This window comes from Notamacropus eugenii, chromosome 7 (assembly GCF_028372415.1).
Source record: "Notamacropus eugenii isolate mMacEug1 chromosome 7, mMacEug1.pri_v2, whole genome shotgun sequence".
Lineage (NCBI taxonomy): Eukaryota > Metazoa > Chordata > Mammalia > Diprotodontia > Macropodidae > Notamacropus > Notamacropus eugenii.
Window position 1 is genome coordinate 30,101,357 of NC_092878.1, and position 27,987 is coordinate 30,129,343.

At 39.0% G+C, this 27,987-nt stretch overlaps 1 protein-coding gene across 15 annotated transcripts in view; it reads left to right on the forward strand.

Moving 5' to 3' along the window:
• Positions 1 to 27,987, forward strand: part of LOC140513766 (TP53-binding protein 1-like) — a 130,630-nt gene that overhangs the window by 64,110 nt on the left and 38,533 nt on the right. For all 15 annotated transcript variants that reach the window (XR_011970316.1, XR_011970313.1, XR_011970315.1 and 12 more), the window contains 3 exons: positions 10,224 to 10,454; positions 14,796 to 14,853; positions 16,881 to 16,973. Coding sequence is in view for 9 of the 15 variants with exons in the window: in XM_072623704.1 (XP_072479805.1) it covers positions 10,224 to 10,454; positions 14,796 to 14,853; positions 16,881 to 16,973 (382 nt within the window). In the remaining 6 variants the exon portion in view is untranslated. The remainder of the gene's footprint in view (positions 1 to 10,223; positions 10,455 to 14,795; positions 14,854 to 16,880; positions 16,974 to 27,987) is intronic.

Genomic DNA, 27,987 nt, shown 5'->3' on the forward strand with positions numbered 1-27,987 from the left:
ACAGTGTGTGAGAGTTTTTTCTGGTAGACTTAGATTTTTGTAATAACACAAGAACTTCTGAAAAAAAAAAAAATCCCAATGGTGGACCTCAAGGCAAAATGCCTTCCACACTCAGAGAGAGAAATATGGAAGTCACTCACATAATGTAGCAGATCATGTTTGTGTATGTGTATCTGTTTGTGTATCATGTTCTGATTTGTTATACGGATTCTTTCATTTATCTTAGTCTGACTACATAGCATGACTATAGTGAAAATATACTCAATAGGAAAGTATATGTAGAATCTATACAGAATTGTATGCAGTCGTGGGGAGGGAGGGAGGTAGTGAGGGGGGGTGGGGAGGGATAAAATCGCAATTGTATGGCAGTGATTGTTAAACGTTAAAAAAATAAAAATAAAAATAAATAAAAAATAAAAAATAAAAAAAAAAGAGAAGCCCTCTTACACACACTTACAGTCAAATAAAACACACGTCTGCATCGTTCATGTCTGTGCTTTTATCTCTCTGTAAGGAGGTGAGTAGTATATTCCATCATCTCTGAAATCATCTCTTCATAATTTCTTGTAGCACCATAGGACACTGTCAGATTTATATGTGATATCACAGTGTCACCATCGCATTTATATTTCATAACTTGTTGAATCCTTCCCTAATTCATGGGCCCACCCTTGGGGGCCACCACAAAAAGAACTATGAATATATATATTTTTTATATCCCTAGAGTTTGTTTATCAAATGAGCTAATATTTGTCAAGCCCTTAATGTAGTGCTTGGGATATGTAGTGGGTCCTTAAGAGATGCTTGTTCCCTTTCCTTTCCCTCTCCTTTTTCTTAGGAATAATTCCTGCCAATATCCATTCTCCCTCTAATTCCTCCTCCCTTTCTCCCCTTCCCTCCTATTTCCCCCTTGAGTAATGTATATTTCTATACCCAATTATGGATGTATGCGTGTGCATTCTTCCCTCTGACCAGTTGAGATGAGAGTTAGATTCACCGTTTCCTCTTTATTTCTGTAGATTTCTACTTGTGCACCGGGATTATGTGAGATGATTTTGCTTAACTTTTCTCTCCCTTTCCTCCCTTACTATATTCCTCTTTCTCTTTCTTTTCCATTCTTTTAAAATCATCAAGCTATAATAGAAATAATGTTTCATTAGAATTCTTCTATAAAACCCAATGGTGATAGAGTTCTGAGGGTTTACTTATTTTATCTCCTCATCTTAGATTGTAAGCATTTTTGTTTTGTCATTGGGAAGTTATAATTATTTGTTCATGTTTCTCTTTTTATGTTTCTCTTAACTCTTGTGTTTGAATTTCAAAGGAATGTTTGGTCTTTTCATTAGGATTGCTTGGAAGTCCTCTTTTATTAAAAGTTCGTTTTTCTCACTATAGAATGATAGTTTTTCTAGTAAGTTATTCTTGTTTATAAGCCTTTTGGAATATCATATTTCCAAACTTTCCATTTCTTTTGAGTGGTGACTCAAATTCCTCTTTTCTGCATGCTTGCATTATTTTTTCTTTTATGTGAGAGCTCTAAGTTTTGGCTATAATGTTCCTGAGAGTTTTCCTTTGGGTTTTTTTCAGGAGGTGATGGGTGGATTCTTTCTACTTTTATTTTGTCCTATGGTTCTAAGAAATTTGGATAGTTTCTTTTATAGATTTTCTTGAAACATTTTTTGTTTCTTTTTTTGGTCATGGTTTTCAGGAAGTCTAATAATTTGTTTTAAAAAAATTACACACACACATACACAGATATATATTTCAACAAGCAGAAATCTGCCTTCTCACCCTTCCACACCAACTCTTTCCCCCTGCTTGAGGTCTAAAGGGAAAATTACATAGAGTTAATCAAAACAAATTTCCATATTGGCCGCATCAGAAAAAATCATCTCATTTTGTTGCCTCTCAAGAGGTAAGTAGCATGTTTTCTCCTTAGTCCAGTGACTTCTCAAATTCTCTGTCCTGGATCTGCTTTTCAAGTCATTTTTTTTTGGCCATTCGATACCTTACATTTTCTTCTTTTTTTCAGTCTTTTGACTTTATTTTAATATTCCTTGTCTCATGGAGACGTTAGCTTCCATGTGGTAGATGATTTCTTAGATCCTAACTAAAATATTCTGATTTTTGATCCCTCCATTCTTTCTCATTCTCCCATGTCATCCATGTTATTCTGGTCCGACTTTCTTCTTTGGGCCAGCTTGATTAAATTGTCAGCCAGTTCAACAAGCCTTGAGCTGATAGGCCCTTAGCTCTTCCACCGTTTCTTCCCCATCAATGCTTAGCTCTCCTTCCGTTTTTTTGCCTCTTCTGTTCCTGTTCTCTAGTAAGTGAAACCTTCGGGAAGAAAGCATCCGGACTTATGGACTGCATTCCCTGAATGTGTGTTCTGTTTAGTCTGTATTGGACCCTTGCTGCTGAGTAACAGGCCTTTTATCCATCCCATATTGATCATGACTTGGACTGCAGTGACTCTTCTAAAACTTCTCATTTCCCCTTAAGCCTTCAATTCCAATCTTTCTTTCCCCTCTCAAGAAATAACCTCATCTTTTTTTAAATTCATTTAAATTCAGGAGATTGCACCCCTCCCCCACCAAGGCCCCTAATCCATACTTCTTCTCAATTGCCCTTTTACTCTGGAGGGCAGGCTTGTACAATATCCTCGGTATTGTTCTCAGTTCTTTACTTGCACTCCGTGTATCCAGTCTGTTGGCAAAGTGTGTTGTTGCTGCCTTTATAACATGTCCTTATAACGTGTCCTTTGTTAACTCACCTAGTGCCTACAGACCTTCACCACATTTTCTTTCCTAGATTATTGGAATAGCCCTCCAGGTGGTTTCCCTACTTGAAGTCTTTTCCCCATTCCATTTCATCCTCCACTCAGCTGCCAGTGATTTCATAAGGTGCTGATCTCATGATGTTATCCCCCTCCTCCCTCATTAAACTTCAGTGACCCCCATTTGACTTGTAGGTTCAAATAAAAAATCTCTGGTGCTTACAGCATTTCAGAGTCTGATGTTTTCTTACCTTTCCAGTCTTCTACTACATTTTGTTCTTTACTCTTATGATCTATTTATACTGCCCTACCTTGTGTATACACCAATCCCTGTGCTTTTGTACTGCTCTCCCCCACACCTGCAGTGCCTTCCTTCCTTACCATCGCCTCCTTGCTGCTGACTTCCTTCAAGATTCAGCCTTCCCTCGGAGATTACCTTCTATCTTGTGTATATCTTGTATGTGCATAATTATTTTCTTATTCTCTCCCTCATTATAATGAGCTCCTTGAGAGCAGAGAAGACATTTTTGCCTTTATTTTTATTCACAGAACTTAGAGTGCCTGATACACAGTAAACCACTTTAAAAACCTGTTTGACCAACTGGCGACATAGTACAGTGAAGAGGACCTGATCTACTTACTAGCTATTTAACGGCTTTGACAAGTAATTTAATGCTTACAGACCTCTGTTTCCTCATCTGTAAAACGAGGGTGTTTGGACTAGATGACCTCTGCATCCCCATCGATTTGAAGTAATGCTATGATCTATAATCTCATGGCATGATCCTACTCCTCGCTTCTCTGTCCTTATTCATGTTTTCACTTCTCCATGCCCAAGGATTTATTCTTCTTTAGCTTTAGCTGAAGCTCAGTACTTTGTGTGTGGCCTTGGTTCGTTGTGTCCCACGTCTTCTCTTATCTCATTCCGTTGTGCCATCACTCTCTTTCCTTTGTCCTGTTCAGTCTCCCATCCTGCAGTCCCTCAAGCTGTTCTCTTGTCTCTTCTTTCTTCCTTTCATTACTAAATAGCAAGAAGAGAAGTCTGCAGTGGCTCCTGCTATAGCCTGTTTGTATTCCCACCTCTCCATTGAAACTTCTGTCTTAAGGTTCCCCCCTGCAGTCCTCATCTTTTCCCTCCCTCTCGCATTTTGACTGATTGGTTCTTTACCTGTTCCGTCTTGATGCTTTCCATTCCTGATGTTTCGGTAGCACTTCCTTCTTCTGCTTTTGCTCGCACCTTTTTTGACTATTTCTTCATCTCCTGCCCCATCCTCCTGCCCTGTAAGAGAAGTTTCCACTCTTCTTTCTTTCTCTGAATTTTCATCCATTCTCATATCGATGTTTTTTATCTGTACACAGATGACTGTCAGATCTCTGACCTCTCCCTAGAATTCCAGTGCTGCATTCACAAAGCTGTCCGTTGCTTCTCCCTGTCTGTCCCTTCCTCTGTTCGTCTCAGTTTTTTGTTCAATTAGCAAGCGTTTATTTTCTCTCCTAAACAGCAACCAAAAAAATCATCATGGCAAATATTTGTAGTCAAGGAAAGCAGATTGTCTTGTTGGCCATGACCAGAAACATGTCGCATTCTGTATTTTGAGCCTTCACCTCTTTAGGCAGGAGGTGAATAACATGCTTCACATTTATTTCTTTTGAATTGCATTCATCAGAGTTCTCAAGTCTTGGGAAGCTGTTTTTTTTAAAGTAATGTTGTTACTGTGTAAATTGTCCTCTTAGTCCTTATTTGATTCTGTAGCGGTAAATTCGAGTTTTTACAGATTTCTCTGAAACTGCCCATTTCACCGTTTCTTACGGTGCAGTCGTTTTCTGGAACATTTGTTTGCGTATTTGTGTAACACTTCCCAGGGGGAGGATGCCTTGTTGGCTTCTAGTGTTTGCTGCTCTGGACAGAGCTGCCGTTGTAGGCCTTTGCCTGTTTCTTTGATCTCTTTGGGCTTATAGGCCTTACGTATCCCTGGTTCAAAGCACATGCTCAGCTTATTGATTGTTGGGGCATAGTTCCAAAGTGTTCTCTGGAATATCTGGACCAATTCACAGCTCTTCCGTCAGTGCATTAGTTTGCTTGTTTTCCTGTAGTCCCTTCAATAATGAATTAATGAAATAATCTGTCTTCTGCCAATTTGATGGGTGTTATATGGAACCTTAGAGTTTCTTTAATTCAGAGGTGCCATATTTGTAACTTGTAGACTGCTTAGTCCTTAGTGAGGCGGTGACCAAATTAAAACATACTTGGGAAATGTTTAACAAAGTAAAAGTACTGTACAATATAGATGATGCCAATTTATGATTTTCTAAATCACAATGTGGCCCGTAAGGATCCTACTTGACACCACTGCTTAATTCAAATTTTGCTTGTGGTTGTTATGGCCTAGATTTCTTCATTTGATAACTTTGTCGTTTCTGACCATTTTGGCTCTTGTTCTTACAGATTTGAATCAGTCCCATATATATGTTAGAAATGAGACTTGTATCAGAGAAACTTTCTGCAAAGATTTTTTTCCCTAGTTATACTTGGTTCTCTTGTAACTTTAACTGCATTGGTTTTCTTTACATAAAAACTTTAAAGTTTTCTTGGAGTAAAGTTGTCTCTTCAGTCTTCTGTGATATCACCTCTCCATCCTTGTTTGATCGTGCACGAACTTTTCCCATCACCATAAATCTGAAAGTTAATTTCTTCTTTGCTTGTCTAATTTGTTATGTCATTGGTGGTGTATAAGCCATGTTCATTTGGACTAGTGTGAGACTCTATGGTGTGAGGTGGAGGCCAGTGCCTAATTTTTGTTAGACGACTTTGTATTTTTCATGGCAGTTTTGTCAGATAGTAAATCTTTACCCTGTTAGTTGGCGTCTTGGAGCTTTTCAAACACTCTACCACCGTTTATTTGCTTCTGTATGTTAAGTATCTAATTTGTTCTAAGAATCAAGATCTCTTTTTTAAGCTAGTACCAAATTACTTAGATGACCCTGTCTTTGTAGTATAATTCAAGGTGTGGTACTATTAACTGTCTTTTTTTTCTCAATTTTTTTTCATAATTTCTCCTGAGATTCTTTTTGTTGTTGTTGTTTGTTTTTTAATTTAATTAATTTCTTTTCAGTGTTCATCAATCACTTCCTTAAGATTTAAATTTTCTCTCCCTCCCTCCCCCGACCTGAGACGACTTGCAGTCTTATGTGGGCTCTACACATACATTCTTATTAAACACATTTTCGCATTAGTCATGTTGCACAGAAGAATTAAAACGAATGGGAGAAACTATGAGAAAAACCAAACCAAAACAAAACATCACACGAGAAGATAGTCTGCTTCATTCTGTGTTCCTATTCCACAGTTCTTCCTCTGGATGTGGATGGCCTTTGCCTCAAGAGTCCTTCGGGAGTGTTTTAGGTCCTTGCATTCTCTTGAGAGTCCTGGCCTTTGTTTTCTTTCCCTAGCTCTGTAAAGTACTTCTCTGGTAGTTTGGTTGATACTGTCACTTCATAGAAGTTTAGCTTTTCATTCATCTCTGACTCTTCCTTCTCGTCCCCATATCTGATCACTCGCCACAGCCTTTTAATTATACCTTCTTTTCTCAGTGTAGCCCATGCCTGCCTTCCCTGCCTAGCAGTTTATCCCTTGTAACAATGGATAAAAAGGAAAAGGAAAAAAGGCAGCTCAAAACCAACCAGGAAACCATAGTTGGTACTATATGCGGTGTTTCTGCGGTTCCCCACCCACGCAAGAAGAAAGGGAGCCACGTTTTCTTACCTGTTCTCCAGGGTCAGGCTACGCAGTCGTTCTAATGACAGTGTTCCGGGCTTTTTTTGATTCTTTCCATTTATATTATTGTGGTCATTATGTGTAAGGTTTCCTGGTCCTGTTACTTTGATTTCTGTCAGTTCATGTAAGTCTTCTCCATTTCTGTATTTTTTATTATGTAATATTCCATTACATTCATGTACCATAATTGTTTTTAGCCATTCTCCAGTCAGTGGGGATCTATGTTGTTTTCATTTCTTTGCCACCACAAAAAGGGCTTCAGTGAATATTTTGCTGTGTATGGGACCTTTCTTTAACCTCCTTAGGGGAATACACACACACACACACACACACACACACACAAGTGTGTGTGTGTGTGTGTGTGTGTATGTATATGTGCGTGTATATGTGTGCTTAAAATATATATGTATGCCCCAAGGAGGTTAAAGACAAAAGAAAGGGGTGTGTGTGTGTGTGTGTGTGTGTGTGAGAGAGAGAGAGAGAGAGAAAGAGAGAGAGAGAGACAGACACACAGACACAGACACAGACACAGAGACACAGAGAGATTTCTGGGCCAAAGATTTGTCAGGAAATTGGGAATTTAGAAGAGGAGAATTCAGGAAGTGAACAGGTGGCTATTAATGTTAGAGAAGAGGATTGAGCTGTTTGCATCTTAACTAAAGGTAGATCTCATAAGGACTAGAAAGAATATACTTGTGTGGAGATTTGCTCATTTGAGAACAGTGTACAGATATACCCACTGAATAGGATACGATAGAGAATGATAGATGTGGCATAGAAATACAGATAACAGTGGAGGGGACTGCAAAACAAATGAAAAGAAAGACTGGATTGATAATTCATGACCTCAGATATTTGTAGAACATTGTGCAGGGTGTGGAAAATAATAAAATTGAGATCTTAACACCAGTAAATAAACACAGTCTTATAGATATAATCTAGATTTAGTTATAGGATATAACATATTTGGGGGAAAAAGTTAACTAGGCTGGACAGTAAGTTAGCAGTACCTCAGCTTCACAGAGGAGTGGCATTTGAATTGGGCTTTCTTTATTTGCTTTACCAATAGTTTAGCTTTTCACAAGATGGAGAAAGTTCACAGGAATCTTACTCAGATTCAGATTTAGATGAGCAAGGTAGAATTGATAAATGAAGTAGAAACACTGAAAACGTTGATAGAACATAGAACATCTTAGAATTACCAGGGAGAGAACACTCAATGGAATATCATATGTAACCTAGACTTGAGGAGAATTAGATTGGAAGAAGTTTGGTGAAGATAAGTATACTGTCATGGATTGACACCCACTGAGCAAAGTCACTCAATTTAGGAGAAATAGGAAATGAAGAACAAAAATTTTTAAATAATTTTTTTCAATCCATAAAACTATTTTCTTCCTGTTCATCCCCCCACCAAAAAGACAAGAAAAAGAAGACCCTTGTAACAAAGATGCATAGTCAAACGAAACAGCTTCTCACATTTGTCACGTCTAAAAAATATATGTCTTATTCTTCTACCTGAATGCATTAGCTCTCCCGTCTTGCTTCATGGCTGGTCATTGAGCTCGTTAGAGTTTTTAAAAGGTATGTGTGAACAATCTTGATGAAGAAGATAAGGAGGAGAAGCCTCAGACAGCAGTGTGACTTATAGAGAACTTACTGATTATGGAATGAAAAGAGGGCATACCAAAAATGGAAACGAGGCTGTACAAAGGAATCGCTTAGTTCTGTAAGAACAGGGAATGCAGGCAGCTTGTCAGGAATGTTATAGAGGACTGTTATGCTTTAGGCAGGAAATTTTATTAAATGATCTATTTAGTTTCATTTTGTAACAGTAATGCTACTTTTATGCAAATTGTAAAATACTGAACGTTTTGTTGCTCTCACAGTTTAAGTGTATTTTGGAGACTCTCTCTTACTTAGACGGGATGATATTAGGTCTGTCAGTGTAATCCTCTTTGCTATGATTTTTTTGGGGGTGGGATTTTAAGATTTAAATAATTCAAGAAAAGATCAGCTTAATTTCTTTTCCCTAATATTAATCTCCTTCTATGTGCAGGACACACTGTGCTAGGTATTTCTAAAGCCAAGGCCTCTGATTTTAGTACTTGTCTTTCCTAAAAGGTGAGAATTAGTTTGGAAAAAGGAGAGAAGAGACACTTTCTAGTGTATCTTTATAACATTAAAGACTTGCTTTGAAAAAAGAGTTCTTAAAAAGTTAACAACAAATAAACCACAAACTGAAAGAAGTTAATAGTTGGTAGTTGAATAGCAGAACAGGTTATGGGGTAGTTTCTAGGATAAAGTTGCCTATACAGTCATTGCTTAAATTCATCTATATTCATCTAAGGGTTGTAAGACAATATGGTGAGGAAATGGAAATTACGAAGGAGACATGACGCCTGGGAATGGTATGACGGGAGGAGAATTTGGGGACAAGGGAGTAGAATGGTTCCCAGTCGGCCTCCTTTAAAGTTTACTCTTTTATTGCTTATTTTGTGTCTGTCTTTTTCAGAAACACCATTTCATTTCACTTTGCCTAAGGAAGATGATGTTATCCCACCATTGACCAACACAACTCCACCTTTGATTGGGCATCTTAAATTAGGTCCAAGGAGATACAGTACTCCTATTGATGAGTGATATGAAACTGACACTCTTTGAGCTAGAAACTCTGAGGTGTCATCCTTTATAAAAAGGATATCCTTAGGACCAGCGAAGAAATTGGGACTGGGTTATATCATTTATTCTTCTTGCTTCAGGAGTAAACTTTAAAGAATGTGACTGACTGCAGATCTTCATAGTCTCATTCTAGTCCCATTGAGGATCTGGTGACAGTTTCCAGTTTCTTACATTTTGATAATTTTTTTGACCTTTTAAACAATATACCATTTGTATAGTAGAAGTTGACCGTGCTTGCTTTTTCACAGAAGATAATCAAGGTGTAGAGGGGAGTCAACTACCAAAAAAAAAAATTAAACATTGCTGTAATCTTGAGGGCAGGAGACTTTGCAATCCCAAAATGTAGCAGAGGGCTGGGCACATAGTAAGTGCTTCATAAATGTTTTAGTCATTCATTGATTGAGTAAGCAGCTACCTTGTGTGGAACACTGGAGAAAAGGAAAAGTTAGAATGAGCATCGGAAAAGGAGGGAGGAGAGTTTACCAGACTGCCTGAAAAGAGAGAAAGCTCGGTTTTAGGCAGGGACATTAAAGCTCACAGATGTGTTCCTGGGCAACACCATGTGCATGTCATATTTCTGCTTGACAGGCAGGGATGGTTAGGTAGCTCGCTCCTCTTCAGCAGCGCAGTAGCGTTCTACATTAATCTATTTGTTTTCTCTAGTCAGTGCTGGGAGGTAACTGTCATGCCGTCTGGAGTTTCCTGCTACCTATGCCTGATGCTGGCAGATGTGGGTTGGCTGAGGGCTCATGCAGCATCCTAAATCCAGATGTGGAAGTGGAACTGAATCCTGTTGCTCCTCTTAAGACCAGGTGTCAATGACAGCGTGTAGTTGTGGATATTTGTGACAGGATCTCTTCTAGGTACAACAGCTTGGATCTTGCAGACCTGTGGAATTGCAGAGGCAAACGGAAGACCCTGAGAGGCTGTATTTAATGTGTGTGCTTTAGTGGGGTTTTTTTCTCCTTCCTCCTCCTTCCTTTCTTTCAGTTGTGGACAGCTATTCAGAGAGCCCCTTAGCAGCCAGTGATGTCATGGCTGAAAGTTCTGTGGGGTCCAACGATGTTACTGATGAAAGTGAAAAAGGGGATTCCAGAGCTGTCCCAGAAGTGGATGAAAAATTGAGTCTGAAAATGAAACTGGTGAGCCCTGAGACTGAGGCGAGTGAAGAGTCCTTGCAATTGAGTTTGGAAAGGAAGTTATCTTTTTATGCATATCTGGGTAAGCTATGAAAAGTTTCTGGCCCCTTTGGTATTTTGTATTATTGACCCAATTAAGCAATAATCTTGGCTATTCTTAGCACTCCCTCTTTCTTTTTAAATTTTTTCTCAGTTTTATTGATGCTTTTTGTTTTTAATATCATAATCTTCTCTTAGTACATCCTTCTCCTTTCCCTCTGAATTTGCCTTAGAACAAAAATTAAAAACAATTTTTTAAAGTTCAGCAAAACTAACCAGCACACTGATGATCTCTAACAGTATAAGGATATATCATGCAAACTCCCTTTTTTTCCTAAGCAGTGTTAACAGTAGAAAGATTAGCTAGTGTGAATTTTGGGGAGAGGTGACTTTGTGTTGGGATGAATTTCCTCATTATTGAAGCACTAGGAATGCTGTCTATAATGGTTGCATTTTCATACTTTGATTTGGGTCATTAAGTAATAGTATACTAGAAGTACTAAATATTCCTGATTATTCAATCAAAAACTCCCTAGTTATTTGATAGTGAACCTGGTATGATGGAATGTGAATAAACTAGAGCCATAATGCCCTTGTGGGATGATATGGGAACATCATAAAATTAGCATGGCATCTTTCAAGGAGAAAAGACAGTATTTTCGTTTGAGACCACAAGGGAATTGAATGAGCTGAGTGGAGTTCTAGGTCAAGAGTGAATCAGTATGGGACACATGAGGACTGAGGAATTATAGTGAGATAGAACAATTTAGGATCACTTAGTATGAGACTATAGACAGTATGAGAATAGATAGTTTGCTGCTCGTTTACCTTGTCTTACTCTTTTTGTATAGTTTCTTTTCCTTTGTTAGGATTTTTTTTAAAACTAGAAAGTATTTTCTGATTGGGATGTATGGAGATGTGGGTCCTAGGGCAAGTAGGCATTGAAGATGGGTACCAGGATAGAGTGGCATTGGCAGAAGGAGAATATTAGGTTGTTAGGGATTAGATGTGGCAAATCTCTGAACCCAAGAAGCCATATCAACCCTGTACTTTCAAAAGTCATAGGATCATAGAATTTAATAGTACCTTGGGTTAAATAATTTGCAACACAGGTAGTTAGTAGCAAAGTTGGAACTTGAACCCAGGCCCTCTGCCCCTAAACCTAGTGCTCTTTCTTGTTTGTTTTACACTGGATCAAAGGGTATACACAGTTTTTATCTTTTGGATATATTTTTCAAATTATTTTCCAGATTGACTTGACAACTTCCCAGTTCCACCAGCAGTGCATTAATTAACGTGCCTGTTCTCCCGTGGCCCTTCCAGCAATTTTCCTTTTCCGTTTTTGGTTCTCTCTGCCCGTCTGAAGGGTGTGGAATAGAGCTTCCGAGCTGTTTTCACTTGCGTTTTTCTTACGCTTAGAGATTTCAGGTGATTGTTGGTAGCCTAGAGTTCTTTATTTGCAGACCTCTTATTCATAGTATTTGACCATTTATTTACTGGAAGAGGAGTCTTATTTTCTGTTTGTACCGATTTTCTCTGTAGTTTAGATGTCAGCACCTCATCAGAGATATTTGCTGCAGAGATTTTTTCCCCCAAATAGTTATTTGTTCTGATTCTGCCTGCATTGCTTTTGTTTGTTCAAAAGCCCTTTCAATTTTATACAATAACACCTCTCTCTTTTACTTTGTAATATTTCTATCCCGTGTTTGGTCAAAAACTTCCCTCCCTTCCAATTGTGAAAATGCCTTATCACTTCCTTCTCTGATGTGTTTAATATAACCTTTTCTGTGTTGGTTCTGCACCCATTTTGAGCACATTATGGAACATGGCTTGAAATCTTCAAATTCTCTCAGATTGCTTTCCATTTTTTCTAATAGTTGTAGAATATCGAGTCCTTAACCGAGTTAGCAGATGTGTTTATCGAACATGGTACTAATTACAGTGTTCAGTTTCTTCTGGATTCTAGTGCTGTTTCCACGGTATTGGGTCCTTGTAGGCACATGCCTTGAGTTGGGGATCTGTTTACCAGGGAAGTTTATAGACTTGAAAGGCAAAAGTTTTGAGGCCAAAGAAAAGGCTCTTGGTCACTCATTCCAGTTAACAGATTGGAATTGTACTGCAGTTCGTTGAAATCCAAGCCTAGGGCTGGAACCAGGGGCAAAATGATGCTCCAGGAGAGTAGATTTAGAGTCAAAGGACTTAGGCTTGAGTCCTGGCTCTGCTGCCTTCTACTCTAACGGTAAAATGAGGGAGTGAGACTAAGATAATCCCTAAGGTTCCTTCCTGCTCTTACTCTGTGCTCCCTTACATCATACAATAAAGAGGCTCCCTCAAGGAACTCACAGTCTAATAGGGGAGACAGCCTGCAAACAGATGCAATATACCGGATAAACAGGAGAGAACAGAGGGAAGGCACTGCAATGGAGAAGGGTTAGGGAAGGACGTGGAGCTTTCTGCCTTTTGTTTCTACTGTCAGAGATCATAGTCACTGGAACACAAGTTAAGTCAGTCTCCATGAATGTTTGTATCTCATTTATAAACGATGAAAATAATAAAACTCATAGTTGGTAAGTAATCTTCCCTATTACTCCTCAGATTTTTCAGCTGAACTTGGATTATCCAAACCACTTTTCAAGTTGCTCACTCTTCTTCTTTTAAAAAAAAATTGTTTTTTACAAAAAGTTTTAATTTACGGAATAAAACAAGCATTTTCATAACACAGTACGGTAAAAAGAGGTGATTGTACAACTTGTTATTCCCTTTAAATATATATTGAAGTTATCATAATTGTTTTTCCTTTTTTCTTCCCTCCACTTTCCCCTTCCTCCCCTCCTCCTCCCAGAGATGGCTGCCATTAGACACAAATATGTATATAAACATAAAATCATTCTATATATACTTCTGTTTGTTAGTTCTTTCTCTGGATGCATGTGTCCTTTGTAGTGAATTTGGATATTTATAATAGTTAAAGTAACTTACTCAAAGTTGTTCTTAAAACTGTTGCTGTTACTGTATACAGCATTCTCTTGGATCTGCTCATTTCGCTCCTCCTTATCTCGTACAAGTCTTTCCCTGTTTTTCTCAGATGACCGAGCTAGTTATTTGTCATAGCTTAGTAGTATTCTATCCAAATCATATACCGTAACTACATTTTCCAGTTGTTTACCACCACAAAAGAGCTGCTATAAATATTTTAGAACATAGAGGTTCTTTTCCTCTTTCCCAGTCGTCTTTGGAAGTAGACTTAGTGGTGATATTGCTGGGTCAAAGGGTAGGCAGTTTAATAACTGTCTGTGCACAATTCCAGATTGCTCCCCGCAATGGTTAGATCAGTTCACAATTCCACCAATAATGACTTAGTGTCCCAATTTTTCTATCTCCTCTCCAACATTTGCTGCCTTCCCTTTCATTCATTTTAGCCAATGTGATAGGTATGAAATGCTATTTCAAGGTCATTTTAATTTGCGTGTCTCTAATCAATAATGATTTAGAGCATTTTTTCATATGACTAAGTTGTTTTATTGTTCTTAGGGACTCCAGTTTCTATGTGGATGATTTTTATGGTATCATGACTACCATCTCAGGGAGAGGCAGAATGCGGAATAGCTAGGTCATTGAACTTGGAGTCAGGAATTCAGGAAGACCTGTATCTGAATCCTACCCCAGACACTAGTTGAGTGAACTTAGCCATGTCAGGCAATCTTTCTGAGCCTCACCTTCCTCATCTCTGCTGCTTAGTTTTGATGATAATATTTGAGAAGTTAATATTTGTGAAGTGCTTTTCAGACTTTAAAACATTATACAAAGGTGAAATATTATTTTAATTACTCAATTTATCTTTATTTAGATCTGAGGTTCTTAACCTGTTTGTGTCATGGATCCTTTGCACAGTCTAGTAAAGCTTATGAACACCTGAAAATAATATTTTAAAATGCACAGAATAAAATATGTAAATTACAAAGGAAACCAATTATATTGAAATACAATGATTTATATTTGAAGCCAAATTAAAATTTAAAAATATTTAACTTTGAAAAGGTAGATATTAAAAAAATGAACAAACCCCAGGTTAAGGGACCCCTGATTTAGAGATATGTAGGTGACAGTTTTAGAACCTGCAGCTAAGTAATTTCATATAATATTTTTGGTTATGTCCACTTAGTTCACAACAGTGAGGATATGGATTGTTAGGAATGGGGAATGCTTGTATTGTTAAATCATAGTTAATGATTTTTTCCTTCTGTTCCTATTCTTTATTCCTATTTCTTCCTACTGCTGAGTGGGGGAAGAAAGAGTAGAAGAATAAGGAGGTTTTTAGGTATGATACTAACTGGATTATTTCTCTATTTTTCTCCCTTCCCTCCTTGCCTGTGTTTTTGTTCAGAGCCTATAAGTGGTGAAAAGAAAAATGGATCCACTGCTGTTGCTGAGTCTGTTGCCAGGTAACCAGAGCTTGTTGCTATGCAGAGCAGTCTCATACAGAGCCACTGGTAATGAAGGAAAAGATGATTTATCGATAGTAGAAAAAAATTAAAATGAAACCTAGAAGAAAGGATTTGTAGGAGGAAAGATTGAATGTCACAGTTTTTTTCATTAATACTCTTATAAGACCAGTGTTTTGTCTGCTAATTCTTGACTAAAATGTTGACAAAAACAATTTTTAAAAATTTGCTCCAGTAATCATATTAGAATCCTCATCCTGAGCCTCTTTAGCCTTGGCGGGGCTCTAATGTGTGGCAGGAGACAGCTGGGTGGTCTTCTAGAGGGTCTTATGGGCTTTGTCCCTTATGGCTTTCAGCTGGTAGCCATTATATAAGATTGAAGCAGCTAGGTGGTGCAGTGGATAGAGCACCAGTGCAGGAGTCAGGAGGACCTGAGTTCAAATCTCACCTCAGACACTGGACACTCACTAGCTGTGTGACCTTGACCAGTTGCCTCATCCTGGGTCATCTCCAGTCATCCTGATGAATATCTGGTCACTGGATTCAGATGGCTCTGGAGGAGAAGTGAGGCTGGTGACCTGCACAGGCCTCCCTCGCTCAAAACAAAGTCCAGTACAAGTCATGTCATTATCTCTCTGATGGCGTGGTCTTCTTTGGCAACGAAGGACGAACACACATCATATGAGATCATTTCTAGTGAGTGTCCCAAACTAACTGCAGTTTGGTGGTGTATCGTTCTTGATCTTGTTATTGTTGGCTCTTAGAGAAGATCGTTGGAGTTAGTGTCCCAGACTGATAGCTGTGTTGTGCTGGGTTGTGGTTGTGGTGGTGGTGGTGGTGGTGGTGGTGGTGGTGGTGGAGCGTCGTGTGGTCTTGGCTCTTTCTTGCTATGATGCCTTGAGGGTGACAGTATCTTTAGATTCCAGCCTGTGTAGTAGAGCTTTGCCATCTGGTGGCTATCGGAGGGTATAAAAGTCTCATCTGCTACTGACTATAATACTACTGAACATTAAATTCCAGTAGCACTGCTTAAAGCATGACAGAGCAAGTTCTTTGATACAATCCTGTTCCTACCTCTTGTTTACTACATATTCTGGAAAAAAGAATTTCATCACTCTGGACTTAATATCTCTTCCTGTAAAATGAACTTAATGTTTCTGGGTGTGGTTTATATGTTACTTTAGAATTTTCTGCTAAATACCCTTTATAAATCTATAGTCTTACAGTGGAGAAAAAAACATTTGTTTTACTCTGTAGTTGTGGTATTGTATTCCAGATGTCGCTTATTGTTGGTCTGCATGTACAATTTAATTTATTTCTAAAGTTAGAGAAAACCTTAGAGTGTGGGACAGAGAGCAAGGGTGGGAGTGTAACAAAGGAAGAGATTGGAATGAAAGGAAGTGGTTGTTAATATGCGTTATTGGTGATGGTATTAGTATATGTTTATCTTGTTTTAAAAGCATACCCAAACAGATGAAAATCTTGATCTGTAGGAAAAACTAGATTGTGGGATATGGTTTCTTTACAAATAGATTGAACACAGGAGTACTTGAGCTTCTTTTTTTGTTTCTGTGTTTCTGTACACAGTAGCTCTCATAAGGTTATGTTTAGAAGAAGGATCATTCTGTCTTCTGCCTACACAAGAAGAAGTGTTGCTATTTTCGTCCATTTGTAAGATTATATAGTGCCAGTAAGAGCTGAGCACTGCAGTGGGACAGAAATGCTGTTGGATGATAGCATGGGGCTAGGGATTGTGGGATTATGTTATTGTTCCTGATGACTTTCCTCATGCAGATTTTCTTAGGCTGCATTAGGCATATAAGAAAGCTGCATCTTGGGTCAAGGGAAGAATTATGGGAGAAGAAATGTGAAGGAAGGTTATTTACCTGCGGTGCCTGAGAGATATTTCTGTTATGTAGCACAGTGCTTGATACAGTCATCACTTAGTAAAAGCTTGTTGTCTGATTGAAAGTTGTTTATTCTCGCCAAACAAATGTAGACTTATCGCTTTACTCTGTTATCCTTAGTTCTCAGAAGACAGTGTCTGTGTTTAGCCGTGTCTGTGAAGTCCGGCAGGATGATGAAGCCAAAGGCCGTGATACCCCATCAGATCTTATCAGGTAAGCATTATTTTCATAATATCTTTGCTCCCATATTAAGTCATAAATTGATTGCTGCCAGAAACTGCTATGTTCTCTCTTTGTGGTTTCCAATTTAGTTTTTCATTTGACTGTGGCATATTTAAGCCAGACTGAATCATGTTTATTTCAAAAATGATCTTTGAAAAAGAAAGGGCCCTTTCTTTTTCCTGTGGCCTTTATATTTACATCTGTTCCCATCTTTTGTTCTGTCTTCTCCAGAAGGTGGCATTCTCAGTCTTCCTCTCTCTATTGAATATTCAACCTCTCCCTATTTTTCCTTACCTCCTGCTTTTCAACATGCTTAAATCTATACCCACATCCTTAAAAAAACTTTCCCTATTCTCTCCCATCCCTCAAGCTTTCATCCTATATTTCTTTTCCCTTTCTCAGTGAAATTCTTTGAAAAAGCTGTCTGTACTTGGTGCCTCGATTTGCTGTCCTCTCACTTTAACTCCTTGAAATCTGACTTTTGACCTCATCACTCACATAAAACTGCTGTCTCTAAAGTTACCAGAAATCTCTTAGTTGCCAGATCTGAAGGTCGTCTCTGTCCTTATCCTTGACCTCTGCTGCACTTGACGTTATTGATCACCCTTTCCTGCTGGATACTGTGTTCTGTATGGGTTTTCATGATACCACACTCTGCTGGTTCTCCTCCCACCTGTCTGACCACTCCTCAGTTTCCTTTCCTGTCTTACCTATGGGGGTTCCCCAAACTTCTGTCCTAGCTCCTTTTTCCTTTTCCTCCTGTACTTTTTCTTTTGGTAACTTCATTAATTCCCATGGGTTTAACTATCATCCATATATAGATGACTGCCAGAACTACATATCCAGACCCAGTCTTTCCCCTGAGTTTCAGTCCCACGTTACCAGTTGTATATTGGACATTTCCGACTGGATATCTCATTGACACCTCAAATTCAGCATGTCCAAAACTGAACTCCCAAACCCATCCCCTTTTTCCAAACTTCCCTCTTTTTTTTTGAAGATACTATCATCTTTTCTGTCTTCTAGGTTTGTAACCTCAACATTATTCTGAACTTTCTTACCTTTATTCGCCTCACATAACCAACCATTTGTCACATCTTGTCAATAACATCCTGGCTTCTGTGGCCCAAGTCTTTCTTTTCTCCATTCCAGTGCGTCCTGTGCACACTGATGCGAAAGTAATTTTTCTTAAGCTCAGATCTGATTGTAATTCCCCTACTTTTTCAGGTGTCTTGCTTCTAAGAGCAAATATAAACCCCTGTTTAGTTTCTTATAATTTGTTTTTAAAATTTATTTATTTTTAGTTTTCTACAATCACTTCCATGAGTCTTAGATTTTTCTCCCCCTCCCTTTCCCCTTCCTTCCCAAGATGCCATGCAATCTTATATGGTTTCTATATATACGTTGTTGTTAAGCAGATTTTTACATTAGTCATGTTGCATAGGGGAATTAAAATGAATGAGAAAACAAAGCAAAACAAAACATAACACAAGAGAAAATATTCTGCTTCGTTCTGCATTCCAATTCTATAATTCTTTTTTGGATGTGGATGGCATTTTGCCTCGAGTCCTTTGGGAATGTTTTAGGTCTTACATTGCTGTGAAGGGCTAAGTCTATCAGAAAAATTCCTCACACGCTGTGGTTTTTACTATATACAAAGTTCTCCCGGTTCTGCTGCTTTCACTCAGTGTCAGTTCATATAAATCTTTCCAGGCCTCTCTGTAGTCTTTCGGTTCATCATTTCTCATAGCACAATAGTATTCCGTTACATTCATACACCACAATTTGTTCAGCCATTCCCCAATTGATGGACATCCCCTTGATTTCCAGTTTTTGGCCACCTCAGAGAGAGCTGCTATAAATATTTTTGTACATGTGGGAATCTTTCCCATTTTTATGATCTCTTTGGGATACAGTCCTAGAAGTGATATTGTTAGGTCAAAGGGTATGCACATTTTTGTAGCCCTTTGGGCATAGTTCCAAACTGCTCTCCAGAATGGTTGGATCAGCTCACAGCTCCACCAACAATGAATTAGTGTTCCAGCTCTCCCACATCTGCTCCACCATTTATCATCTTCCTGTTCTGTCAAGTTAGCCAATCTGATAGATGTGATGTGGTATCTCAGAACTGTTTTGATTTGCATTTCTCTGATCAATAGTGATTTAGAGCATTTTTTCATATGACTATAGATAGCTTTAATTTCTTCCTCTGAAGACTGCCTGTTCATGTCCTTTGACCATTTATTAATTGGGGAACCCTATTTAATTTTTAAAGCCCTTTACAGCCTGGTCCCAATCTGTCTTTCCAGCTTCAGTGGACTTCACTCTTCCTTCCTGTACTCTACAGTCCAAATGATATTTCATCCCCCATCTCTGTTCCTTTTTTACATTAGATATTTTTCATACCTGGAATGCATTCTCTTCTCACCTTTGCCTCAGGGAGTCCTTTTTCTATGAGATGCAGCTCATGCACTCCTTTCTGTATGAAGCTTTTCCTGATCTCCCCAACTACTAATTCTCTCTTTCCCAAATCTTACATTTAATTAATTTTTATATATTTGCTTTTATTCATTTTATATTTATGCTTTGGATACTTATATGTACCAGGTATCCCAAAAGTCTTAGTGCAGTTTTGAGCTTTTGTAGCTTGAAACTGCACTAAGCCTTTTGAGATACTCTCCACTGTCTCCTCTTTAGAAGGCAAACTCTTTGCAGGAAGAGTTGTTTTCATCCTTTGTACGGGTGTCCCAACTGTCTCATATAATGAATAGCTTGTAGTGATGCTTAACAAGTGGTTGTTGATTAATGATTTGCTGAGGCAGTGTTCCAAACATGTGTGTAGGTGTAGCACATTGGTATTGTTAACCTTGCTGTCAGAGAGCCAGATTCATTTTGACACGGCTCAGTCTCCATAAACTTTTTTTTAATATTATGAAACTTTTCATTTTTACATGTAGTTGATTTAACTTAACATTATACCTTCAAAGTTCGTGTACAGCAACCAGCACAGTGACACAGCTCTTATGTATCGTCATCCTTTATCTGTTGGCAGTGCACGTGGGAGATCTGCCAAGCCTCTGTCAAGATCTGACAGACACTAACCCCAATTTGGTCTGGTTTGCCAGTATCATTTTATGTAATCACTTCAGTGCATTTACTGTCGGTTGGAGTGGGTCTGAATGTTAGTGAATTGTTTTTATTGATTTTCACTTGAACTTTATTTTCATTGAAAAGGGTGTGTGTATTTGTTTTTTATTTTTTTATTTTTTAATGTTTAACAATCACTGCCATACAATTGAGATTTTATCCCCCCACACCTACCCCCACTACCCCCCTCCCTCCCCACGACTGCATACAATTCTGTATAGGTTCTACATATACTTTCCTATTGAGTATATTTTCACCATAGTCATGCTATGTAGTCAGACTAAAATAAATGAAAGAAATCATATCACAAATCAAAACATGATACACAAAAACATACACATACACAAACATGATCTGCTACATTCTGCGAATGACTTCCATATTTCTTTCTCTGAGTGTGGAAGGCATTTTGCCTTGAGAACCACCACTGGAATTTTTTTTTTTTTAAGAAGTTCTTGCGTTATTACGAAATTCCAAGTCTACCAGAAAAAACTCTCGCACACTGTGGTCGTTGCTGTGCACAAAGTTCTCCTGGTTCTGCTCCTTTCACTCAGCATCAGGTCATATAAGTCCTTCCAGGCCTCTCTGTAGTCTTCTTGTTCATCATTTCTTATGGCACAATAGTACTCCATTACATTCATATACCATAATTTATTCAGCCATTCCCCAATTGATGGACATCCCCTTGACTTCCAGTTTTTGGCAACTACAAAGAGTGCTGCTATAAATATTTTTGTACATGTGGGACCCTTTCCCATTTTTATGATCTCTTGGGATGCGTGTATTTGTAAAGGAGTTGTACTTGGACAAATTCAATAACTTTTGGCATTTGCTTCATGCCCCTACCCTCCGGAGGGTCTTGTGCTTTCCCAAGAAGGTTAACTCCATAGTTTGAAAAACTGTGACCTATAACTGTATCTGAGAACTTCTGTCCTGATCAGATAGCCAGTGTGTGTTCATCCTTCGTTTCCAAAGAAGACCATGCTATCAGAGAAATAATGACTTTGTTTTGAGTGAGGGAGGGCTGTGCAGGTCACCAGCCTCACTTTTCCTCTGGAGCCATCTGAGTCCAGTGACCAGCTATTCATCAGGATGACTGGAGATGACCCAGGATGAGGCAATTGGGGTTAAGTGACTTGCCCAAGGTCACACAGCTAGTGAGTGTCCAGTTACTGAGGTGAGATTTGAACTCAGGTCCTCCTGACTCCTACACTGGTGCTCTATCCACTGCACCACCTAGCTGCTTCAATCTTATATAATGGCTACCAGCTGAAAGCCATAAGGGACAAAGCCCATAACTACCCTTTAGAAGACCACCCAGCTGTCTCCTGCCACACATTAGAGCCCCACCAAGGTTAAAGAGACTCAGGATAATAAAGCTTAATCTACCCTCAGGTAAAATCCAAATCCTTTGCCTGTCGTTATTCTGTCTGACCTGTGAAGTCTTATCTTGCTAGCTGTCATAGATGGCCATTATCCATCCTTTTACCTACCTTGCCTGCTAACCCCTATAAATAGACTCTTTTATTTCTTTGAAGTTGCTTTTCTGTCTTTTTAAAATTAAATTTATTTTTTTGATTCAGCAAAAATCCACGTCCTGCCTGTTTCCCCTCTCCTTCTTCCCCCATTCCTCTTGAGAATGAAATTAACATCCCCCTTAAAAATGAGCTGCAGAACGAGATAAACAAAGCAGATGAATTAGGCACGGCCCGCAGAAGGGGAGAACACGGGTGTGTTTCCTCGCGCACTTGGAGCCTTTCGCCTGTTCACCCTTCACTGCTTGTGTTTCATTATTAGTTCTCTGGAGTCGTGGCTGGTCATTGCGTTGATCTGAATCCGTAAGTCTGTCAGAGTTGTTTGTCCGTATGGTAATGTTTTCATTGTATAAGTTGTTCGGGTCTTGTTTTCTTTACATCATTTTATACAAGTCTTCTCAGGTTTCCCTGAAACCATTCACTTTATCATTTCTTATATAGCACAATAGTACATACTATATTTTCTCAATTACACGGAAAAACAATGTTTAGCATTCGTTTTTTAAAGTTTTGAGTTTCAAGTTCTCTGCCTCTCTCCCTCTCCACCCCCTTCATTGAGGAGGCAAGCGATTTGATAATGGTTATGCGTGAACAGTCATGCAAAGCATGTTTCCATATTAGTGTATCATACTAGAAAACAAGAAAATTCATGCTGGAAATAAGCATGCTTCGGTCTGCATTCAGACTCCATCAGTTTTTTCTCTGGAGATGGATAGCATTTTTCATCATAAATCATTAGGAATTGTCATCGTCCTGCTGAGAATAGCTACGTCATACCAGCTGATCATCGTACAACGTTGCTGTTACTGTGGACAATGTTCTCCTGGTTCTGTTCAATATACTTTGCATCAGAAGGGATACACTGAAGAAGGGTCAAGAGCTAAAATTATAAGAGGAAGTGTAATAGGACCAAATACCACGTCTTACTCTCAGCTTCTTAGGTCCAAGATGGAGGAGACATGGCTAGATACCAGTTCATCAAAAAAATATCTAGGAGTCTTACTCTTAATCAGTATTCTTAGATATTTAAATATATTCTTAGATATTTAAATAGACCTGTGATGTCATCAGTTTGGGAGTTCCTTCACTTCATATCTCAACCTATTCATGTTTGCCTATTTTTATCCAAGTCCTCCTAGAAGTTCACCATAGGAGTTCTATCCCACATTCTGGAGGCATTCTTCCCTTGGTCCCTACATCTTGAGGATTCCAATGGAGCAGTCTGGCTCTCTATGTGTCATCCCTCATTTTTCCCACTTCGTAAGAGGATTCAAAAAACTACAGTATGATTCAGCAGTGTGACATAAAAGCCATGAAAATTAATGGAGTCTTAGACTTCATTAAAAGAGATGCCATTTCTAAAAGTAAGGAGTTAGAGTCCTGTTGTCCTCTCTTCTGGTCATCAGCCTACATTTAGAAATAATGTGTTCAAATATGAGTGTCATGTTTTTGGAAGGATGTTGGTAAACTGAGAAATATTTTTAGCATACTGGATAGTGAACTAGCCTTGAAACCAGGAATAACAGGGTTTAAGACCACCTCTGTGGACCCTGGGCAAATCACTCTTTTAATGCTCTAGACCATTTTGTGAAGACTGTAAATCACGGAGAAGATGCAGATTTATGTAGTTCAAAGCATTTTCCTTTCCTGGCAGTTGCCTGAACTAGTGAAACCATAGAAACAGTCCCTACCCCTATTAATAAACTTATGGGCACCATATCAGTTGAGGGGACTGAGGATGTTTACCTTGGAAAAGAGGAGACTCACAGAGGACATGATAAGTGTCTTCGAATATTTGAAGCATTTGCACTGTTAAGCTGTATGGGACTTGTTCTATTTAGCCCAGAAAGTAGAACTACCTAGGGACAATGTGTAGATGTTGCTCCCCCCCCCCCCCAAAAATGAGATTTAAACTAGAAAATAAAAATTATTTAATAATATGGACTGTCTTCGAACACAGTAGTATGTTTCCTCTTATTAGAGATCATTAAGCAAAAACTGAATGATCATTTGCCAAGTATGTTATAAAGAGAATTATTTTCAGACTTGGGTTGGTCTCCTAAATGATTGCTGAGAAGTGTCTTCCAGCTCAGGTTCTGTGATTCCTTCTGCTCATCCACAACCTATCATTTTGTCAGTTCCTCTCAGTTCTGTGTCTGCATCATCTTGCTTTCCATTCCATCGAAGGTTCTTTGTACCATGGCCCTGCGCTGTTATAACGGCCTCCTTAGCCCTTCCCTACTTACCTCCTTTAGCCCGGTGATAGCAGATCCAAGGCATGGTTCTAATTGTCATTCCTCTGTTCAGAAACCTTTTACAAGAATTAATTATTCATAGAACAAGTCATAGACTTCGTATTAAAGCATTAGAGGTCCTTGACTTTTTATTCCCAACCTATCACTATTGTCTTATTGAACCCTGTATTGCAATCAAGCTGGCCTAATTGAAATTTCTCCCTTTCTCGCATTCCCACCCATTACAGTTTTATCCTTTCTTGGGAGTCTAGTTCACATGCCATCTTTTCTACGAAGTCTTCTTGATCCCCAGCTATAAAAATTTTTCCTTCTACTTTGCTCCTCTAACATTTTGCCTGAAGTTCTCCTTATCACATTTTGTTTTCATTATGATTGTGTACATCCCTTATTTCCCCTACTTGATTTTAAGCACTCTGCGTTCACAGAAAATAATTTGTTTGTATTTGTATCCTTCATGGGAACTAGCCCAAATGAGGACTTAAATATAGATTTAATTCAATTAGTTATTGTATCCTCTCTCTTATATAGTGCCTTTCTTTGAAAAAGAAGTACCCAGCAACTCAGGTATAAAAAACTTGAAGAATCATGTGAACATTCAACGTCTCATTCTAGGCCATCGTCCCCAGAAAATAGAGAATTCATTTGGATGCTATATTTTTGATTGTTTGGTTACTGAAACTAGAGCTGCTATGTGAGCATTGAAATGAATATGTTTTCATTGCTTTTAGCTCCTCTAGATTTTTTTTGTTTGTTTTATAGTATCTTCAGAGACGTGTATGTTCTGCATCCTTTGATTTCAAGTAGGAATACTTCCGAGAGTCTTATTCCTCAGAACAGTACATTTGGTTTTGCTGGGATTTGTTTCTTATCCTTCAGAAACATTCTGTCACCCTGCATCTGTCTCTGTCTCTTTAAGTGGTGGCAGGATTACTTGCTTTGAAAAAAACTGTCCATTTTTATAGCATTCAGAGTGTATGTCTAGTTTTTACTAAAAATTCACAAGTATGGAATTTCGCTTTGTCTAATTTTACCACTGGAGAGCTCAGTTTTTGAGCCTGAAAAATGAAATTAACATAGTAGTACTTATCAAAAAGAAATTGCAGTTTGAATCATCATCATTAATAAGCATTTATTAAGCACTGAATATGTACTGGGCACTGTGCTGATCTTTGGGATTATAAAGGACGACAAAAAATACAATTCATGCCTACTAAGAGTTCACATTGTACTGGAAAAGACAATATTAAAACAACTATGTGTGTATAACGTGTATGAATGTATATGCACAAGTACGTATGTGTGTATCTACGCACACAGTGTAGATGGGAGGGAATGCACTAGAGTGGGTGACAGAGGGAAGGAGAAGGAGACCAGGAAAGTCCTTTTGAAGAAGATGGGGCCTGAGCAGAGACTTAAAGGAGGCCACGTAAACCAGTACACAGAAGTGAGACAGGAGAACATTCTAGGCAAGCAGGAACGCTGTTGAGAAGGCATAGCGTCAAGATTGTGTCATGTCTGAGGAAAAACAAGGAGACCAGTGTCACAGTGTGCTTGAATATGTGAAGAAGGATACATGTATCCTGCAAGTCTAGGAAGGCGCTGGTTAGGCTGTGGAGGGCTTTAAAAACTAGACACCAGATTTTTGTGGCATCTTGTAGGCAGTAATAGGGAGCCACTAGAAAATATTAAGTAGGAAACTGATGTAGTCAGTTTTGTCCTTTAGAAAGATCAGCTGAGTGGAGGATAGACTGGAAGGGGAGAAACTTGTGCTAGGGTTACTGACAGTGGCTTTTGCAAGAGTGTGAGGTAATGACTTGAATACGTGTCAGTCAGTAAGTACCAAGTGCCTTTTTAGGTACCAAGCACTGTGCTAATCGCTGGGAATATACAAAAAGGCAAAAGAAAGTCTGTGCCCTCGAGGCCCTTACAATGTAATGTAAACAGCAAGCAGACAGATACGTACAAGGAAGCTGTGTGTTTGTCCTTCGTTGTGAAGAAGACCATGCCATCAGAGAAATAATGACATGACTTGCACTTGACTTTGTTTTGAGTGAGGGAGGGCTGTGCAGGTCACCAGCCTCACTTCTCCAGAGCTGTCTGAATCCAGTGACCAGATATTCATCAGAATGACTGGAGATGACCCAGTATGAGGCAATTGGGGTTAAGTGACTTGCCCAAGGTCACACAGCTAGTGAGTGTCCAGTGTCTGAGGTGAGATTTGAACTCAGGTCCTCCTGACTCCTGCACTGGTGCTCTATCCACTGCACCACCCGGCTGCCCCCTTACAAGCAAGCTGTATGCAGGATAAAAAGGGCATCAGAGAGGGAAGGCATTAGAATGAGAGATTCTTTGGAAGATGAGATTTTATTTGAGACTTGAAGGAAGTGAAGGAAACCTTGGGTAGACATGAGAAGGGAGAGCAAAATACCTAGATCTGAGAGATAGGGAATGTCTTGTTTGTGGAACTAGGATTGAAGAATATGTGAACAGAGTGAGGTATGAGACTAGAAAAATGGTGAGTTATGAAGAGCTTTGAATATCCAACAGAGGATTTTGTATTTGATCCTGGGGGTAATAGGGAACCTCCTTGAGGTGGGGGAAGAGGCATGAGGGTGGGAGGGAAAGGGGAGTGATATGGTCAGACCTGTGCTTTGGAAAAAATCATTTTAGTGGCCAGTTAGAGAATGGATTGAAGTGAGGAGAGACTTGAGACAAGCTGACCCACAATAATCCAGGCATTAGACGATGGGGGCCTGCACCAGGGTGTTGGCCGTGGCAGGAGAAGAGAAGGGGGCGTATTTGAGAGATGTTGCAAAGGTGAAATCGACAGGCTGTGGCCACAGTTTGGTCGTGGGAGAGGACAGGGGAGAAAAATAGTGAGGATTCCAGGATGATTACTAGATGCTGCCCTTGACAGTAATAGGAAATTTGGAGTGGGGAGGAGTTGGAGGGAAAGATGATGAGTTTGGTTTTAGATGTGTTTAGTTTAAGATGTCTACTGAATAGCCAATTTGAGATGTCTGTAAGGCAGTTGGAGCTGCGAGATTAGAGATCAGCAAAGAGGTTATGACAGGATAGGTAGATTTGGAAATAATCTGTATAGAGATGATAATTAAGTCCATGAGAGTTAATGAGATCAACTGGTGAAGTAGTATAGAGGGAGAATGGAAGAAGGCCCAAGAACCCTATGGGACACCTACAGTCTGAGTTTGATCTAGAAGAGGATCCAGCAAAGGAGCTTGAGAAAGAGTTGGTCAGATAGGTAAGAGAAGCAGGAAAGAGTGGTATCCCAAAAACCTAGGGAGAAGAAAGTATCAAGAAGGAGAGAGTGTTCAACAGTGTCAAAGGCTGCAGAAAGATCTAGGAGAAGGAGAATTGAGAAAAAGCCATTGGATTTGGCAATGAAGAGATTGATTGTAACTTTCAATGGAGCAGTTTTACTGTAATGATGAGGTTGGAAACTATATTGTAAGCCATTAAGAATGAGAGGACATGAAGTAGAGGCACCTATTGGCTATGATCTTTTCAAGGAGTTTAGCCTTAAAGGGCAGAAATTATAGGATGATATTTATCAAGGATGAAAAGATCAAGTGAGGATTTTTTTCAGGATGAGGGGAGACCTGGCATGTTTTTAGACAGTAGGAAAGGAGCCAGTAGACTGAGAAAGGATGCAACCTGTTAAAAGAGATGATACAGAATAGGATCGCTTGAGTGAGTAGATGGTGTTAGTCATGGTAAGGAGTAAAGCCACTTCTTCACGTGAGATAGCAGCGAAGGGGGAGATAGTGGTAGAAAACATCTGAGTGATAGGAGATGAGGATGAGGGATTGGTGTGAACTCCAGTTTTTTCTGGAAAATATGAGGCAAATTTCTCAATTAGGGGTGCGGGGAAAGGGGAAGCCATGGGAGATCTGAGGAAGGTTGAAAAGATTTGGAAGAGCTGCGAAGAGTGAGATAGTGTATTGATAAGAAAGTTAAAGAATAATTTGCATAACAGCAGTCAGGGCCCAGCTGAGGTTGTGTAACATAAATTTTTAGTGTACTCAACCAAAATGATTGCACGTGTGA